At 40.9% G+C, this 19,190-nt stretch overlaps 1 protein-coding gene across 1 annotated transcript in view; it reads right to left on the bottom strand.

Annotated features, from left to right (window-relative positions):
• Positions 1-13,286, bottom strand: part of LOC149290406 (uncharacterized) — a 53,078-nt gene extending 39,792 nt beyond the window's left edge. Inside the window, exons 1-2 of the mRNA XM_089489201.1 lie at positions 13,214-13,286; positions 9,699-10,126 (exon numbers count right to left, since the gene is read on the bottom strand). Of these exons, the coding sequence (XP_089345327.1) occupies positions 9,699-10,126; positions 13,214-13,286 (501 nt within the window). The remainder of the gene's footprint in view (positions 1-9,698; positions 10,127-13,213) is intronic.
• Between the last annotated feature and the right edge of the window lie 5,904 nt (positions 13,287-19,190).

Raw genomic sequence — 19,190 nt, 5'->3', positions numbered from 1 at the left:
TTTGGTCAAGGGACTTTGGTTTTTCTTCATTTTGGCTTGTTTTGTCTGTATTCCTCCCCACTAAATAAATGAGACATGAAATGGAGTTAATGGGTACAAGTTGTTCAACAAAAAAGTCTTGTGAGACTCTGTAGACAAGAGGTGCACCATGTTAAGAACTGCATTAAGCACACTTAGGCTGCTGCCACACTGCTTTCACTCTCATCACTCCATCCTATGGAATCCTGGGATTTGTAGTTTGTTGTGGTGCCAAGGCTGGGCTTTGAAATCTCAGGCATAAGAGAGGCAAAAGGCTTGGGCTGCATCTACACTGGAGAAATAATCTGGTTTGAGACCACTTTAACTGTCTTGGCTGAATGCTATGGAATTCTGGGAATGGTGGTTTGTTCCAGCACCACAGCAGAATGGCAGTTAACCCCTGGAAAGCTCTCTGACCAAGGTGACCAATGCCCTCACCCCAAAATGTAGGGCACCCAAGCAAAAAAATGTAGGACATGGCCAAAAATAAAAGCTAAGAACACCCATGTAATTATAAATCCATGCTTCTTAGCCATGATCCAAATGGAGGACATTTTGAAACTTGACGGAAGAGGACATGTCCTGGAAAAGGAGGAGGATGCCTGGTCACCTTGTCTCTGGTCCAAAATACACTGCAGAAATAAAACATAGCTGGACTGAAATGCCCAGAGTTCCACACTGAGGAAATAATCCAGTTCGAGAGTGACTTAACTGTCCTGGGTTAGTGCTGGGAATTGTAGTACGTTGTGGCCCCAGAGCTATCTCTGACAGGGAGTCCCATAACCCTCCAAACGTAGTTGAACTGCAGTGCCCAGAATTCCTCCCCAGGTGCATCCACACTGAGGAAATGGTCCAGTTTGAGACTGCTCAGTGCTGGGGAATCCTGGGAATTGTAGTCTATTGTGGCCTCAGAGCCATCACTGACAGAGAAGTCTCAATGTCTCCCAAACACTAGCATTCCCAGGATTCCCTAGCATTGAGTTAAAGCAGTCTCAAAGTGGCTTATTATTCCTGCAGTGTGTGTGAGAGATATAAAAGCTAGGGACTGGATTCATTTGGAGGATCTCTGTGTCCAAAACACACTGCTTGGACTGCCAGGGCTCAGTGCTATGGAATCCTGGGAATTGTAGTTTATTGTGGCACCAGTGCTCTCTGACAGAGAAGGCTAAATGCCTCACAGGCACCAGAATTCCAGGGCATTGAGCTTTGGCAGTTAAAGGGGTCTCAAAGTGCAGAGGGGGGGAGAGAGAAAAGCCAAGGAGTGTGAATGAGAAGCTCACCTCGGCTGGAGGAGGAGGAGGAGGAGGGAGGGAGGGAGCCAAGGGAAGTGGCCAGGACCATCAGCCTCCTCTCTTCCACCGAAGACTGCTGGCAAGAGGCTCTGCCCCCAGGCAACGCCTCCTCTGTGGACCATTCAGCTTCCTTTTGTCAAAAGAGCTCTGGTGCCACAAGAAACTACAATTCCCAGAATCCCATAGCACTGAGTCATGGATGTTTAAGGGGGGGTCAAACTATTTCTGCAGCCTTTGCTACCCCAAAGCCTTCTATTATTTACCAGCAACTTGCAAGGCAAAATCTCTTCCTTCCAAGCCCTTGAAAACCAACCCAAGGGGAGGGCTGATTGCTTCTTTCCCATTGGTCAGCTTCGGGAGAAATTTGCATATTACAAGGAAAGGTGTTTAGGGCCTCAAAAACGATCCTGTGATAAAGAATTACAACAATACTGAGTGGTAGACATTTAAAAGATGAGGCATTTAGACTCCCAGGGAAACAGGAACGATTGATGGCCTTTTTTTCTCTCACTGTAACCTGGAAAGTAAGGCCTCTTGCAGGGTATATATACCAAGTGGGCTGGCAATAGCTCTGAGTGGCAGATGTCTTGAAGACCTGCTCTCTAGGCTAAGCCAGGCAGGGAGGCGGGGAGGGTGGCACACAGCCATGGGGAGGGCTAGAGCTGCCTCCAGGGCCTTGCTGGGGGGGGAGGCCCCGGGGGAGGGGCTAAACTGGGGCGGGACTGTGTGGCCCCACCTCAAACTGGGAAATATGGCAACCCTACCCACCCCTCCTATCTCTCCCTGCCTGCCCTTCATGAAATATATGTCATAAGGGCTTTTCTGGGTGACTCTCCTCACAGTAACTCTCCTGATGCCATGAAGTACTCTGTCTTTTCTTACCTTTCTTCAAGAAGGCAAACTTGTGTTGATTTTGCACAGGTATTTGTGAGTCAAACAACTTTTATATACCTTACAAAGAAGACTAAGGTCCATAACACTGAAGAAATAATTCAGTTTGAGACAGCTTTAACTGGCCTGGCTCAATGCTATGGAATTCTGGGAACTGTAGTTTTGTGAGGCATTTAGCCTTCTCTGTTGGAGAGGTCTTGTGACACAATAAACTACAATTCCCAGGATTCCTTACCACTGAGCCAGGACAGTTAAAGCCATCTCAAACTGGATTATTTTTGCAATTTGTTTTGGAACTAAGTTTGGTTTCTTTCTCTGCTAGACCTTGTATGTGGGCTGGACTGGTCTGGTGAACAGTTCAATTTCTGCCTAGCACATTATTTGCTCTGCTTGAGAGACTACAATCTCTCATATTTCCCAATAGTCATGAATCTGTAAGGTAAAATTTAGGAAATTATCACACTGTTTTTTTCACTATCTGGGCAAGGAGTGGGAACATGTGTTATCACACAGCTCTGTGCCCAGATCATTACCATCCCGTATCTGATCAGAACGTCTCCCATGCTAAGAATGGAAAAGAAGCATTTTTAGCTAAGGATGGGAGATGTACAGGGCACCAAGCTGTGCAATAAGACATGGTCCCAGACTGGCCTCAGCCCGTCCCCAGATCAGGAAAACACAGCCAGTGCAATAATCTTCTTACTGAGGCATATTTTTGCAGTGCCCCCTGTCTCAATTATTCTTATCCTGACGTCCATGGACAAAAAGTCCCGTTCCCCCCCCCCCCCCCCCGCTTTCAATATTTTCAAATTTTATTCTGCCTTGGAGAAATTTAAAGTAAAAATATGTCATTTTTCAAGTGTTTGCTGTTATTTTTTCCAGACATGTCTATATATATATATATATATATATATATATAAAAATGCAATAAAACTGAGAAACTGTGTGTTGTATATATTTATGTGTATTTTTCTGGGAGAGTATGTCCACAGCTTTCATTCAGATTTGCAAAGCTTTCCCCCAAAGTGATCCCACAAATATTGAAAACGACTGCTCTAGATGTGTAAGATGGAGGACATATTGCTCATGATCAGGAATATTCTGTTCTCCAAAGTATTTTCAAAACCATCTTATGTATGTCAGGAGCTGTCACAATTTGAAGTAATTTGAAATAATTCAATGAGAAGGAGAAATTTCCCAAGAATCTGAAAGAGAAGGATACTAGACCATTAATTCAGAAGTATTTTTGTGTGAATGCACACACACACTTTGTACAAGTATCAACATTTGCATCTGAGCATATGCAGTACAAACCAGCCCTCAGACATCTAAAATAAAATTTCAGCCCTTTAAAACCCCAGGAATATCTTTGATAGACACTTTAATTTCAATGGGTACTTTCCTGCTTGAGAAAGCATGCATCAATTTGTTGTTGCTTAGTGCCTTCAAGTCGTTTCCAACTTGTGATGATCCTATCATGCAGTTTGCTTGGCAAGATTTGTTCAGAGAAGGTTTGCCATTGCTTTCCCCTGAGACTGAGAGAGTGTGACCTGTGCAAGTTCACCCAGGGAGCTTCATGGCTTCATTGCCCAACACACAAACCTAATTTTTCAACCTTGAGATTGGAACTGAGTGAGGAAATGCCTTTGTCGTACAAACTTTTAATTAACTAATAGATTCACAGACTACTTTTTGATAAGAACCTGACATAGCCAATAGAAGTTAAATATTATTTTTTTAAATGAATTAAATAGAAACTATGAGTAAAAAAATGATTATGTCCCAGGCAAAAACCTCTATCGATAATAACACAATAAGCACAATACAGTACAGTATCCTGAAAGAATCCCAAGTAAGAATGGTTGTGACAAATAAATGCTGACAGATAAATGAAGGTCTTTTCATTCTAGATCATGTCTTGCTACCATCCACTGTCTGCTTCACTTATTTAAAGGATTATCAGCCATCACTCTTCTTTATTTTTTTGTATAGCCCAGCCACTGGATCATGTGATTTTTTTCTCTCCCTCCATATACCAGAGACAAGATATATTTAGGAAACCTGGGTCCTTTGTGCATTTCACTAGAAATGTCTTTTTATGGTTACAAACTGAAGCTTTTATGTTTCATGTTCACAAGTAACAGTGAAACTGATAGTTGCAGATTCACAACAGCAAGATTCAATTAAAATACAACTAAACACATTTATCTGGTTTGAAATCCCAGTACTTGGGATCAGTGACCAAGTGCACTTAAACTATTTTTTTTTCTTTCTTTATTGGTTTTATCGACAATATCACTATCAATTACAGGCTAACCGAAATGTAACAAATAACAAATAAACAACTTTATACTATCAAAATCCTTGATGTTTGTTTCTTCTTCTTTGGCTTCCTGTCTTCTTTAAAGAATAAAACATTCTTGGCGTAGCTTTTCTTGAATTTCATCTGGTTCTTGCCTAAGAATAATACACAATTTTACCATATTTCTATTTCTATTTTTATTCCCCACCTAAAAAAGATTTCAATATCAATTGACGCTAACTTAAATTGCGTATTGCTCTTTGAATCCTCCAAGAATATCTGTTTATATAACCGTGTTTTTCCAAAAGGGACGCATTATCAGTTCCCACATATCCACATAGCTTAATATTTAACTTAATCGTTCCAACTTGTCAGGTTTGTATCTAGACCCCACCTTGCTTGAAGGAATACCATCACTTGTGTCCATTCCTTATCCATTTTTCCTTTCTTTTTATCACTCAACTTATACGTTAGCAAATCCATTTGTCTAATATTTATTAATTTCCTTAACCATTCCTCTATCTGTAACTCATTTTCATCCTTCCAATGTTTAGCTACCACTATTCTTGCCAAAGTTACCATATAAAGAAGGATTTTCCATACCTTTTTTTCTTCCTCTGAGTTTAGAAAATAGGTCATATTTAAAAGATAAATTTCAGGTTTTTTCTTAAAACTGATTCCTAGCATTTTTTGTACTGCCTCATGGACTTCATTCCAATATTTCTTAATTTTGTCGCAACTCCACCACATGTGGACTGTTGTACCCTTCTCCTTATGGCACCTCCAGCAGTTATCTGATTCCTTATTAAACATTTTTTTGAGTCTAGCTGGAGTGTAATACCACCTGTTGCTAATTTTTAGATAATTTTCTTTTAATTCCTGACTACATGTAAACATATTTGTTCTTTTCCATGCTAACTCCCATGCATCTATAGGAATTCTTCTTCCCAAATCCTTAGCCCAATCTATCATAAACTGCTTAACTGGTTCTTTTTCATATTCCAGTTCCCTAAATAGTTTGTAGTATTTAGAAATCTTTTTTCCAGAGTCGTCAAAAATAATTCTGTCTAATTCCGTGTGCTTTAACTCAATTCCCGGTATCTTGCTATCCTCTAAGAATCTTCTTTTTATCTGAAGATATGTATACCAATTTATCTCATTTCCTTCCCCTATTATTTCTTCTCTGGTTTTTATTAGCAAATTTGCAGTTTGCGAAGGTTTTATTAGGTCCTCATATCTTAACCATTTTGTCCCTACGTCCCATCTGTTTGCATATGCCTCCTGTGGGGATACCCACCCTGGAAATTTTAGGTAGAATTTATCTTTAATGATCTTCCAGGTCTCCATTAATGCCTTCCTAAATGGGTTGTTAGTGAAGTCCTTGTGGATATCCGCTTTCCTGTACCATAGATAACCGTGCCAGCCGAACCGCAAATTCTCCCCCTCTAAATTTAATGCATATTTATCATCTAGTTTTATCCAATCCTCCAACCATGTCATAGTGCAAGCCCACTAAATTTTGAAGTCTGGTAGGGCATAGCCTCCTCTTTCCTTTCTTTCTTTTAAGTTATTCCATCTAATTCTTGCTTTGCCCCCCTTCCATAAAAATCTTCTCATATCCCTATTCCATTGTTCCATTATCTTATTGTTAATATTAATTGGGAGATTTGAAAACAAAAAGGTTAATTTTGGGAGTATCATCATCTTAATTACATTTATTCTACCTAGAATAGACATTTTTATTTTTGTCCAACCTTCCATCTTTTTTTTTACTTCACTCCATGTCGCCTTATAATTATTTTCAAATAAATTCGTGTTATTGCTAGAGATAATTATACCTAAGTATCTCACTTTGTTCGTTATATCACATCCCGTTTTCCCCTTTAAAGCTTTCTTCTCTTCCTCTCTTAGATTTTTAGTTATCATTACCGATTTTCCTTTATTTATTTTGAAACCTGATAATTTCCCAAATAAATTCAGTTCAGCCCATAATGCCTCAATGTTTTTTAGCGGGTCCACCACCATTAATACTAGATCATCCGCGAATGCTTGCAGCTTATATTCTGTACCTTTCACTGTTAATCCCTTGATTTTTTGATTGTTCCTAATATTATTTAATAGAAATTCTAATAAAAATATAAATAATAGCGGGGACAGAGGGCAACCTTGTCTTGTCCCCCTCTCCAGGTCGAATTCTTGAGATAATTCACCATTTATAACTATTCGTGCCGATTGTCTCTTATATATCTCTTCTATGCTTTTAAGAAATTTATCCCCTGTATCCATTATTTTGAGTAATTTCAACATAAATTTCCAACTAACGCAGTCAAAGGCTTTTTCAGCGTCAACAAAAATTATTGCCGCCTTCTTCTCGTTATGTCTATTATAATAATCCAACGCATTTATTATAGTTCTTATATTATTTTTTATTTTCCTTCCTGGTAGAAAGCCATTCTGATCTTTTTTTATTATTTCCATTAGGACATCTTTCAGTCTTCTGGCCATAATATATGCGTACATTTTGTAATCATTATTCATTAATGCAATAGGTCTGTAGTTACTTCTCAACTGATCATCTTTCCCTTCCTTTGGGATCAGGGTTAGAATTGTCTTCCCCCATGAGTCTGGCTTTCCTTCAATGTGAATCAGGTTGAATACCTTATGTAAGATATCCTGCAATTCTGTAATAAAAGTTTTATAATATTTAGCTGTCAATCCATCTTCTCCTGGGGCTTTCAAATTTTTGAGGTTCCCAATTGCCTCCCTTATTTCTTCCAGTGAAATCTCTGCATTTAACTTTTCTTTTTGTATTGCATTTAATTTGATTTCATTATATTGCTTAATTTTTGAATCCCGCCATTCCTCATTTTGGTCCTTATCCCTTGCTTCAAAAAGATCTCTATAAAAAGTTACAAAACTATCTTTTATTTTCTTTTGCTCTGTCACCAAAATATTATTCACATTAATTTTTGTTATCATTTTCTTCTCTTTCTCTTGCTTCAGCTTGTGGGCTAACCACTTGCCTATTTTATTTGCATTTTCAAATTGATCTTGTTTCATCCTTTTAAGCTTAAGTGCTAATTCCTCCGCAATTTTATTTTCCAATTGTTTCCTTAACACTTTTATTTCCCTTTCTAGCTTTTTATTTATTTTTTTTTTAATTACATTTTTATTTAGAAATATACACACATTTAGGACAAAAAACAAACAAACAAACAAAAAAAAACACCATCCTCTAACATCTCACAAATATCACAATTACAATTTAACAAATAAACAAATATATATACATAAGATAATAGATATCGGTATCCTTCTAGTTCTACTTCCTTAACAATCCGACATTCCCACAATTTGTAGTTTAGTTGTTTACTCCTAATACCCAGTATATATCATTTGTGATTCCATGGTATTATTTCTTATTAAAAAGCAATTCTAATATCTATAACATATTTTAAACAAGTGTGATAGCAAGTATCTATAATATAGTTTTAACAATAATTTAAGTTGGAGTTCAGATTTTTCCAAGACAACTCCATTCTGCTTCTAAATTTTCCTTTGATTTCCCTCTCAAGGATGCAGATAATATATCCATATTTCTGGCTTCATATAATTTAATCAGCCAGTTTTCAATAGAGGGGATGATCGTAGTTCTCCAAGTTTGGGCAAGTAAGATTCTTGCACATGTGACCATATACAAAGCAATTCTCCTGTACTTTGATATTTTTATACTATGGGTCATGTTTAATAAAAACAGTTTTGGGTTGAGGGAGGTATCTATATCAAAATTGTTTTGCATAATTCCATGAATTTTTTGCCAATATTCTTTAACTTTCGCACATGTCCACCACATGTGAAAAAAGTTTCCCTCGGGCTTTCCACACTTCCAGCATTTGATGTTACCTGTTTTATATATATAGTGAATTTTTTGGGGGGTTAAGTACCACCTGTGGAACATCTTGATATAATTTTCTTTATAATTTTGACATAAAGTAAATTTATTTGTTTCCTTCCATGACTTTTCCCATTCTTCTATTGATATACTTTGGTTTAGGTCTTGTGCCCATCTTACCATGCTATGTGTCACAACTTCATTTTCTAGATCCCTTTCTTTAAGTAGTTTATAATATTTAGATATATGTTTGCCTTTCTTATCCACCAGAATTTTATCTATTTCGTTGTTATCTATTGTCAGCCCTGGGCTCTTGTTATCTACCTTAAAGCGGCTTTTTAGTTGATTATATAAAAACCAATCCATCCCCTTTCCTTTTAATTCTTCCATTGTTTTCAAAGTATATTTTCCTTCTGAATCTTTATTTATTAATTCTCCGTATTTTAACCAATGTGTATTTTTATTTCTAGTTCTATTATAATACGCTTCTTGCACTGAAACCCATGGAGGAATGTTCTTATAAAATTGATGTTTCACCTTATACCACACTTTAAGTAGAGATCTTCTTATTACATGATGGTTAAAGATATTATTATTTTTTGGTTTTATGTACCACATATAAGCATGTATACCATAACTTAAATTTGAGTTTTCTATATTCAAAACGCTTAAATTTTCTAAACTAAACCATTCTTCTAACCATTTAAGACATGCGGCATAATAATATAATTTAAAATTCGGCAAGTTACATCCTCCCTTTGATTTTTCCTCAGTCAAAAGTTTCCATTTTGTCCTTGGTTTTTTACCCTAGAGGATGGTGTTTTTTTTTGTTTGTTTGTTTGTTTGTTTTTTGTCCTAAATGTGTGTATATTTCTAAATAAAAATGTAATTAAAAAAAAAAAAAGAAACTAGCCCTTTCTGTTAATACCTGCCCCCAACTTTCTTCAGCCAACATCCCACAAATTACAAAAGCTATCATTCCAAAACTATTCTAATCAGCTGCAACAAATCCCACCCCTCTGTCTAGCTAACCTATTCCACCACCCATAATCCCCAGTCAAGTTTATGAACTAAAGCAATAATCTATACTAATAGAATTAAAACCTCAACTTAACAAAATATAACTGAAAAACATAAACAGACATATGGACACAGAAACCTAACACACAAAATCACAAGGGCCTTTTCTTATCACCACAGGATTAAAAATATATTCTTTGTAATGCTTCTTTACAAATATAATGTTAGTTCAATTCTGGGATTTGTGTGGCTTCTCTCCTGTGTGGACTCTCTGATGTTTCACTAGGTTTGACGTTGAAGAAAAACATTTCCCACAACGCTGGCATTTGTATGGCTTCTCTCCTGTGTGGACTCTCTGATGTATCACTAGGTCTGACTTCTGAGAGAAACATTTCTCACAATGCTGGCATTTGTATGGCTTCTCTCCTGTGTGGACTCTCTGATGTTTCACTAGGTCTGACTTTGAAGAAAAACCTTTCCCACAACGCTGGCATTTGTATGGCTTCTCTCCTGTGTGGACTCTCTGATGTCTCACTAGGTGTGACCTCCGAGGAAAACATTTCCCACGACGCTGGCATTTGTATGGCTTCTCTCCGGTGTGGAATCTTTGATGCTTTACAAGGACTGACTTGTAAGCAAAATATTTCCCACAATGCTGGCATTTATGTGACTTCTTTCTTGTGTGGATTCTCTTGTGACTGACAAATTCTTCTGTAAAGGAGGACAATGACAGACAAGACTGAATCTCAGTGTTAAGAGAGGAAAGTCTTGTCCCAAGATTTAGCCCCACGTTCACCCCTCCCTATTTGAGATTAACTTAATAAAGTTGGTGAGAGTGACCTGAGCATGACACTGTTCTGGATGCTCCAAATCCATATAATGATTGTATCCTTACACATAGGAACTACCAAAGAAGAGATTGAAGGGGAACTGCCATGAGGAAATCAGTAGAAGCAGATAGTCAGGCAGTTGAAATATATTCCATTAAATATGTATAAAAATATTTTGATTGAAAAGTGGCATCATTTCCTGTGAGACTGCCATAGAGTGTTGAGTCAGAGCACATGGCATGATGCAAGCTAACTGCAGAGGATGCTTCATGCTGTGTGGCACCAGGAGATGACTCACAACCAATACAGTATACAGCTCACATGCGGATTGATGTGGGTTGGAGTTGTGTGCACAAGAGATTGTGAAGTTGATGGAAGTCAGAGAGGAAAACTGGTAAATATTTGTTTTCTATTGCAACTCAAGATAAAGAACCTCCAAGGACTTGGAGGAAATCAACTGTGTCTGTGAGTTATTTTTAAGTGTGGAAAGTGGTTAGTGCATTGCCAATACCTATATCTGGAGATTTGCTTCTGTACTCTGTTATTGTTGAGCTCTGGGAGTGTTGCCTTCAGACTGTGCTATACATTGGCTTGTGAATGGGACCAGAATTCAGAGCCATGAAGGACCTAAGAGCGGGTGTGACAATCTTTTTTGGTTGAAGTATTTCTACCAAGCACCCATTACATTCATTTCAGTTTCAGACAGTACTTTCCCCACCCAGGAATCATTCTAAAACATTTTAAACCTCTTCGAATGCTCTGTTTCTGCCCCCAAGCAACAATTTCAGTATAAATATCAGCCCTAACTGGCTGTTCTTCAGCGTAAGTCCAGTTGCAGACAGACAGTCCATTGGTGTACATTGCTAAACACCTCACTACACTTGCCAGCCCCAGTTGCCATTGGAGTTACTGACTTATCTCCCCTTCCTGGACCCTCAGCAATTGGGATCAAGATCCATCTAGGTAATGTATTACCATTAGCAAAGCTTTACACTATTTACCACTCCCACCTTTGTTACCCAGTTCTTACGTGTGTGCGTGAACACTTATATGTGTATATGTGTGTGTATGCATATATTTTGCTTTTCCCTTAAATAAAACACAAAAACCTATTTGAAATGCCTCTGGACTTCTGTGTTCTTTCAGGCCTGGTATAGTTGGGATGAATCCTGAGGTCACTGTTGCCTCAATCTCTCCTTTGAGCTAAGTATGAAATTCCCCTAAAAGCATAACATTTGGGTTTGTCCTCCCCAGACTCCAGCAATTCGAGTGACAAAGGGCCTCTGGAATCAACCATGGAGCTAAGCAAATTCAGGTTGGAAAAGAGACATTAGAAAAAAAGGAACTTTTGTGTCACCCTTTCCTCTCTTCATAGACATTGCTCATAATTGCTAAATGGAACCCTTAATATGTATGAAAACAAGGGCCTGATTTCGAGTTCAGTTCTTAGGTTCAGTGCTCTACATGGGGCTACCTTTGTTCCAAGTTCGGAAGCTTCAGTTAGTTCAAAACGCGGCAGCCAGATTGGTCACCAGAACATCTAGGTCAGACCATATAACACCAGTATCCCTACATTGGCTGCCAATTAGCTTCTGGGCACAATACTAAGTTTTGGTTATTACCTTTAACAACTTCTCACAGAGCGTACACAGCCATGGCCCCCAAGTTATGGAACAACTTACTGAACGAGATCTGTCTTATCACCACCTTGGATGCTTTCAAGAAAGCACTTAAGACGGATCTCTTCTGGCAGGCTTACCCACTTGTAAAGAACTTAAGGAAAACTAGTCAGTTAAGAGCCTCCACAACTGCTTCCTTTCCCCAAGCCGTTCTAGGCCCCATTATACTTACCAACTACTTAAAACTACTAGCATTTAAACTACTAACAATCCCCCCTAAACACCAATACCATTCTGGATGAACCACAGAAGTTGGTTCTGACAATTGGCAGTTTACAATGCGGTATTAAGAATCCTTATAAAGTGGAGAGCAATAGTGCCTCACTGACCTACAACTTCAAATATTCTACAGGATGTTTCTATCACAATTAAACTACGCTTGAAAGGGATCTAGGACTCCTAGTAGACCACAAGTTCAACATGGGCCAACAATGTGATGTGGCGGCTAAAAAGGCTACATCAATATGAGTATAGTTTCTAGATCAAGGGAAATAATAGTGCCACTCTATTCAGCTTTGGTCAGGCCTCACTTGGAATAATCCTGTGTCCAGTTCTGGCCTCCACAATTCAAAAAGGATGTTGACAAGTTGGAACATGCCCAGAGGAAGGCAACCAAAATGGTGAAGGATCTGGAAACCATCAAGCCTTATGAGGAGCAGCTTAGAGAGCTGGGTATGTTTACCATGGAGAAAAGAAAGTTAAGAGTGGATATGATATCCATGTTTAAATATTGGAAAGGGTCGTATTGAGGATGGAACAAGCTTGCTTTCTGCTGCTACAGAGAAAAAGAGACACCACAATGGATGCAAGTCACAGAAAAAGAGATTTCACCTAAACATTGGGGGGCACTTTGGGACAGTAAGAGCTCTTTGACAGTGGAATATACTCCCTTAGAGTTTGGTGGAGTCCTCTTCTCTGGAGTCTTTAAACAGAGACTGGATGGTGCTTGGGATGTGTATTTCTGCATGGCAGAAGGAGGTTGAACAGGATGACCCTTGTGGTCTATTCCAACTCTATGGCCTGTTACAGACAGGCCAAAATAAAGCTGCTTCGAGTCACTTTGGAGGTATGGTATTTCAATGATGCATGCGTCCTAAGAGTCCAAAAGCCACACCAAAGCTGCACTCCAGTCCTTAGGACCGGAGTGTGGCTTTGGTGCGGCTTTTGGACTCTTAGGACGCATGCATCATTGAAATACCATACCTCCAAAGTGACTCGAAGCAGCTTTATTTTGGCCTGTCTGTAACAGGCCTATGATTCTATAATGCTAGTGGATTCCGGTTCCTTACCCACAGAGGCCACGTTCTCATAATTCTCCATCATTATATGATTGTACATAAGTCTCTGTTTCTTCGACAACATTTTCCATTCGTCCTCAGTGAAATATACTGCCACATCCGCAAAGGTCACCTGCAACAGAAAATAGCCCTCATCCAGAGAATGACTAAGCAAAAGGGGAGGAAAGCACATGGTGCATCCAAATATTATTTGATCACTTTAGAATTCAGTCCAGGAAATAAACTTTAAATTCTGTCAGCCAGAAAAAAGTTACTGCCTTTGAAATCCAGTTTGTCTCGAAGCTTTTCAATATAATATATAATATACACTATAATACACAATATAATTGAGAACATGTTTGGGATACTGATGATGGATTAGGATACTGACTATCCCAACACATACAGTATATTTAGCCACCAAAGAATTGTGGTGCATTTAGATATTTTTTGCCACATTTGAGAGGCAAACATCATTTTTAATAACTGTTCTGGGGAGCACTGTGGGCTTGAGGGCCACTGGGCCCACCCCATATTTATATCCAGAGATGTTCTCCCATAGCCCCCAACGTTTCACAGATTGGAAAAGCAAGACACATGTGGACAAGCAACACCAAAAGGTGGTCAAGATGGCCAAAGTTGTTTATGAGGAAGATCACACATGCTAGGAAGTGCACAGCAGTTTGCTTTTGCTTCAGCCTCTTGGGAAGGGCCATACCCTCCTTCTTTCCTCTTTTTTCCCCACTTTTGAGTTGATGTGGTGCAAACCCCTTTGCACTCCTTATGCAGAAATTGAAGTGAGCTGAAGAAGAAGGAAAGTGGGAGGAGGAAAAAGAACCCAGGACATTTTAAAAGCCCCCAAAATAATGGGGTGACAGAAGATTAACCAGGAGTGTCTCTGCCAAACTCGGGCAGTATTTTATTTGCTTCCTTTCATAAACTGGGACAGCAGAGACACAGATGAAGCTAATAGGATAGTGACTCACCAAAGAGTTGTTATACCTCGGCAGCCTCCTTCTCTTGGAGCCCAACTCCCTCTGGTTGGCCTCTGTGTTGGCCATCAGGTGGGCAGAGGTCCTGGTGGTCCTGCACTTGGGTCACTTCCAGAAAGACAGGCCCCAAAGACGTGTACAAGGAGTCTGAGATGACGCTCCTGAGAAAAGGGACCAGGGTTAGGATTGGCTTGGCAAGAAACCCTGCAGCACTCAAAGACACAGAGAACAGCATCCTCCTGGTGACATACGCAGGTGACATATGCCTCCTTTGGGCCAATGCAGAGGTGGGCATCCCTTTCCTCCCTCTGCACCAAACAAAGCCCCCTGGACCTAGCATAGATTCACTGCAGCTCCCCTTCACAACAGATATTCCATGCCTTCTTAGAGTGGTGGGGAATTGGAGAGGGCCCTGGTTATGTCCCCATAGCTAGATGTGAAATGAGTGCATCATAAATAAATAAATCATCTGCTGAAACCTCCAGAGTTCCTTAGTGCTTTTCTCCATCATCAGCCCCTTTTCCAAGAAGGCTACATCCACACTATAAAAATATGACACTTTGACACCGCTTTAACCACTCAGTGCTATGGAATCCTGGGATTTTACCTTTGGACACTTAGCTTTCTCTGCCAGAGAGCTGTCATTCCACAACAAACTTCAAATACCAGGATTCCATAGGATGGAACGAGAAGAGTTAACTCACTTCAGAATTGGATTATTTCTGCAGTGCAGATACAGCCTGAGTTGGTTGTAAAAGGGTAGAAGCACCCAATTCTTGCTTTTACCCTCCTAATAATGGTTTTCCTTTAAAAAAAATAAGTAATTTCTTTTAGTCTCCAAACCTTATTTTTGTTGTTCTTGTTTGTTTGTATGATTGTATACATCATTCTTGGTAATATGAGTTATTCTGGTATGTCAGCTTCCTTCTTGCCTGAAAATCTATTATTAAGGAAACTGGGGAGACTTTTAAAACCTCCCAAAGGAGCCACTTTTAGCCTTTTTTGGGGGACTAGCCTCCTCTTAGAAGCCAAAGCCCAATGTTTGTGAATAATAATAATAATAATAATAAGGCTTGTATTAAAACTATCCTCCCCATTTCTGATCCCTTTTAAAACCCATGATCCCCAGAAGGAGCAGAGCTTTGTAAAAACCCTCTCAGAAAAGAGACACAAAAGACACACAAAGAGACACTCTTCCTTCCTTTTGGCCCAAGGAGCCTGGCCTCCTTCTCTCTCTGGAGCCTCAGGAGAGAAAGAGAAGCCTCTGTTCAACTGAGGCCTCAGAGAAGGTTCCGGAACATTATTCCCCACTATCACAAATAGCACAGAAAATGGCCCCCAGAACACAAAATGGCCCCCAGGACACAAAATGGCCCCCAGGACACAAAATGGCCACCTCTGCCTGATCACTTGGCAGTTTGAGGGCTTCAGGGAACCGAAAATGGAGGCTGAAAGGGCTGGAAAGTTGGAAGGGACCCCAAACAGCATTTCCAGGCCTTAACAACATCTAAATGTTTTCCTAATGTGATGCTATAGAAACTCCCTGATTATCCTTATAAATAAGTCTTTATAAACAAATAAATTAAATTTAATAATAATAATAAGCAACAACCAAAAAGGATTCTGCCCAGGAGTTGTTTCTTCTTCTCCTTATTCCTTTCAACCTTCCTCCTCCTTCTTCTCTTCCTGAGGCCCTTCCTCTAAGACTTCTTCCTCCTCCTCCTCCTCAGGCCCTTCCTCTAAGACTTCTTCCTTCTCCTCCTCCTCTTCCTGAGGCCCTTCCTCTAAGACTTCTTCTTCCTCCTCCTCCTCAGGCCCTTCCTCTAAGACTTCTTCCTTCTCCTCCTCCTCTTCCTGAGGCCCTTCCTCTAAGAATTCTTCCTCCTCCTCCTCCTCAGGCCCTTCCTCTAAGACTTCTTCCTTCTCCTCCTCCTCTTCCTCAGGCCCTTCCTCTAAGACTTCCTCCTCCTCCTCCTCCTCCTCCTCCTCCTCTTCCTCAGGCCCTTACTCTAAGACTTCCTCCTCCTCCTCCTCCTCCTCAGGCCCTTCCTCTAAGAATTCTTCCTCCTCCTCCTCCTCCTCCTCAGGCCCTTCCTCTAAGACTTCTTCCTTCTCCTCCTCCTCTTCCTCAGGCCCTTCCTCTAAGACTTCCTCCTCCTCCTCCTCCTCAGGCCCTTCCTCTAAGACTTCTTCCTCTTCCTCCTCCTCCTCAGGCCCTTCCTCTAAGCCTTCTTCCTCCTCCTCCTCTTCCTCCTCAGGCCCTTCCTCTAAGACTTCTTCCTCCTCCTCCTCCTCTTCCTCAGGCCCTTCCTCTAAGACTTCCTCCTCCTCCTCCTCCTCAGGCCCTTCCTCTAAGACTTCTTCCTCTTCCTCCTCCTCCTCAGGCCCTTCCTCTAAGCCTTCTTCCTCCTCCTCCTCTTCCTCCTCAGGCCCTTCCTCTAAGACTTCTTCCTCCTCCTCCTCCTCTTCCTCAGGCCCTTCCTCTAAGACTTCCTCCTCCTCCTCCTCCTCAGGCCCTTCCTCTAAGACTTCTTCCTCTTCCCCCTCCTCCTCAGGCCCTTCCTCTAAGCCTTCTTCCTCCTCCTCCTCTTCCTCCTCAGGCCCTTCCTCTAAGACTTCTTCCTCCTCCTCCTCCTCTTCCTCAGGCCCTTCCTCTAAGACTTCCTCCTCCTCCTCCTCCTCAGGCCCTTCCTCTAAGACTTCTTCCTCTTCCTCCTCCTCCTCAGGCCCTTCCTCTAAGCCTTCTTCTCCTCCTCTTCCTCCTCAGGCCCTTCCTCTAAGACCTCCTCCTCCTCCTCCTCCTCCTCCTCCTTAGGCCCTTCCTCTAAGACTTCTTCCTCCTCCTCCTCTTCAAGCCCTTCCTCTAAGACTTCCTCCTCCTCCTCCTCCTCCTCAGGCCCTTCCTCTAAGCCTTCTTCTCCTCCCTCCTCTTCCTCAGGCCCTACCTTGCCCTCTTTCTTGTCGGATTTTCTTGGCTATTCTTCAGACTTCAAGGTATATCTATATCTATATCTATATATCTATATCTCTCTATATATCTATATCTATATATATGTGCGCACACATATACACACACATAATATATACATATATTACATACACACACACACACACACACACACACATATATATAGTCAAACACACACACACATATATATACATACATGTCACAACAAACTACAATTCCCAGGATTCCCTGGTTTGACAAGGGAATTGCCTCCACGCTTCCAGATCACAGCCCCAGAGAAAGAGTCTACAGTATATCAGTGTTGCCAATTTAAATCCATTTCTTCAGCTGCATTTGGATTTAATAATGATAATAATAATAATTGTGATGATAATAGAGAGATAGATCTTGTAGCACCTTTGAGACTCACTGAAAGAAAAGTTGGCAGTGTGAGCTTTCCTAGACTTAAGCGTACTTCCTCAGATGCATGGGAATTGTAGTTTATTGTGGCACCAGAGCTCTTTCTCACAAAACAACATTTCCCAGAATGCCCTAGAACTGAGCCAGGGCAGCTAAAGTGGTCTCAAAGCCTTGTGGAAGCTCAAAGACTAACAGAGGTCCCAGTCACACGGCGGAAATAACCCACTTTGAGATTGCTTTAACTGCCTTTGTTCAATGCTAGAGAATCCTGGGAATTGTTGTTTATTGTGGCCCCAGAGCTCTTTGACAGAGAAGGCTAAATGTCTCACAAAACTACAGATCCCAGAACTCCCTAGCATTGAGCCAGAGGAGTTAAACAGTCCCAAACTGGATAGTGTGTTTTGGATCTCTGTTAGTCTTTCAGTTTTCACAAGGCTCTGTGGTTTTGTGGACAAGAGACATGATTATTATTGTCATGCCTCCAGAGCATCTTTGATGCTCTTGAGACATATATTTAGTTGAGATTATATTAGGCTTTCTATGTATCAGTTTAGGAGGGGAAATAGAAATCTACAGCTTTAAGAATGACAAGGATTTTGGGAAATCCCAGGGTCTTATGCTGTCTAGTTAGTTTCAGTGTGTAGTAAGATTTCAGCCAAGTCATACCTGGAAAGAGTATTTTCCTTTGACAAAAAGATAAGTCCACAAAAGAAGAAAGATTGTCCCCAGAAGAAGAAAGATAAGAGTCCACCAAAAAGAGAACAAGGTATTTAGGAAGGACTATTGAGAAAAAGGAGATCAGTTTTGTGTTTTTTGTGTTTATAACCAGTAAAGCTTTTGGAAACTTAAGAAATTTGTGGACAAGCCTTTTATTCTGGCTGTGTTCCTGAGAGCCAGAGGCCTTACTACACCCAAAGTCCATAGCGTTGCTCTTGGGACAAAACACTGCCCCCTCCTCAGGGGATTCCTCAGGGCCCAGGTACTTGGGGGGCCGGTTATTATGAGAAAAGAGGGCAGGGGGATCTTTGGAGAGAGGCATGGCCTTGGGGCACAGGTACTTCAATAGCATTGGAAACAACATTATTCGGGAAGGGTGGAGTTGTCTCTGGAGGGATGAGGCTCTGTCTGGGGGGAGAGAAGACCCAAATCTAGGCCAAAGCCAAGAGAAGGGAGATGGAGGGACCCAAAGCCCCTTCTGGGGACACTGACACCCCCCGGCAACCTGGGAACTAGGCTTAAAGGCCCACAGGATCCAGATTAGGCACTCCCCAACATACATACCTTTCCCTTCAAAACAAGTCTGTGGAGGAGGACCAGCGGAGAGACCCTCAGCCCCAGAAAGTATGCCCCCCCCCCCCCGGTTCTGGGAACATGCTGAAAGGGCCTTGGACTCCCTTGAAGGGATGTATGTTAAAGGAGAAGAAGGAAGGAATGGAGTGAAAGTGCCAAGGAAAGAAAAGCATAAAGGGAGTGCTGAAGTTGGGGGGGGGGGGCATCTGGGACCTGACTCAGGCACCTTCCCCCGAGAACTCATTATTAGAGCCTTCCACAGCTCACTTTGACCATTTAAATTACTATCTCACAGAGAACATAGATAAGAGCCGAATTGGACACTGGCATTATTGCAGAG

This window comes from Sceloporus occidentalis, unplaced genomic scaffold (genome assembly GCF_023333645.1).
Source record: "Sceloporus occidentalis isolate IW3139 unplaced genomic scaffold, rSceOcc1.0.p SCAF_39, whole genome shotgun sequence".
Taxonomy (NCBI): domain Eukaryota; kingdom Metazoa; phylum Chordata; class Lepidosauria; order Squamata; family Phrynosomatidae; genus Sceloporus; species Sceloporus occidentalis.
Note: the sequence above shows the minus strand (reverse complement) of the source record. Positions and strands in the feature narration are given on the sequence as shown.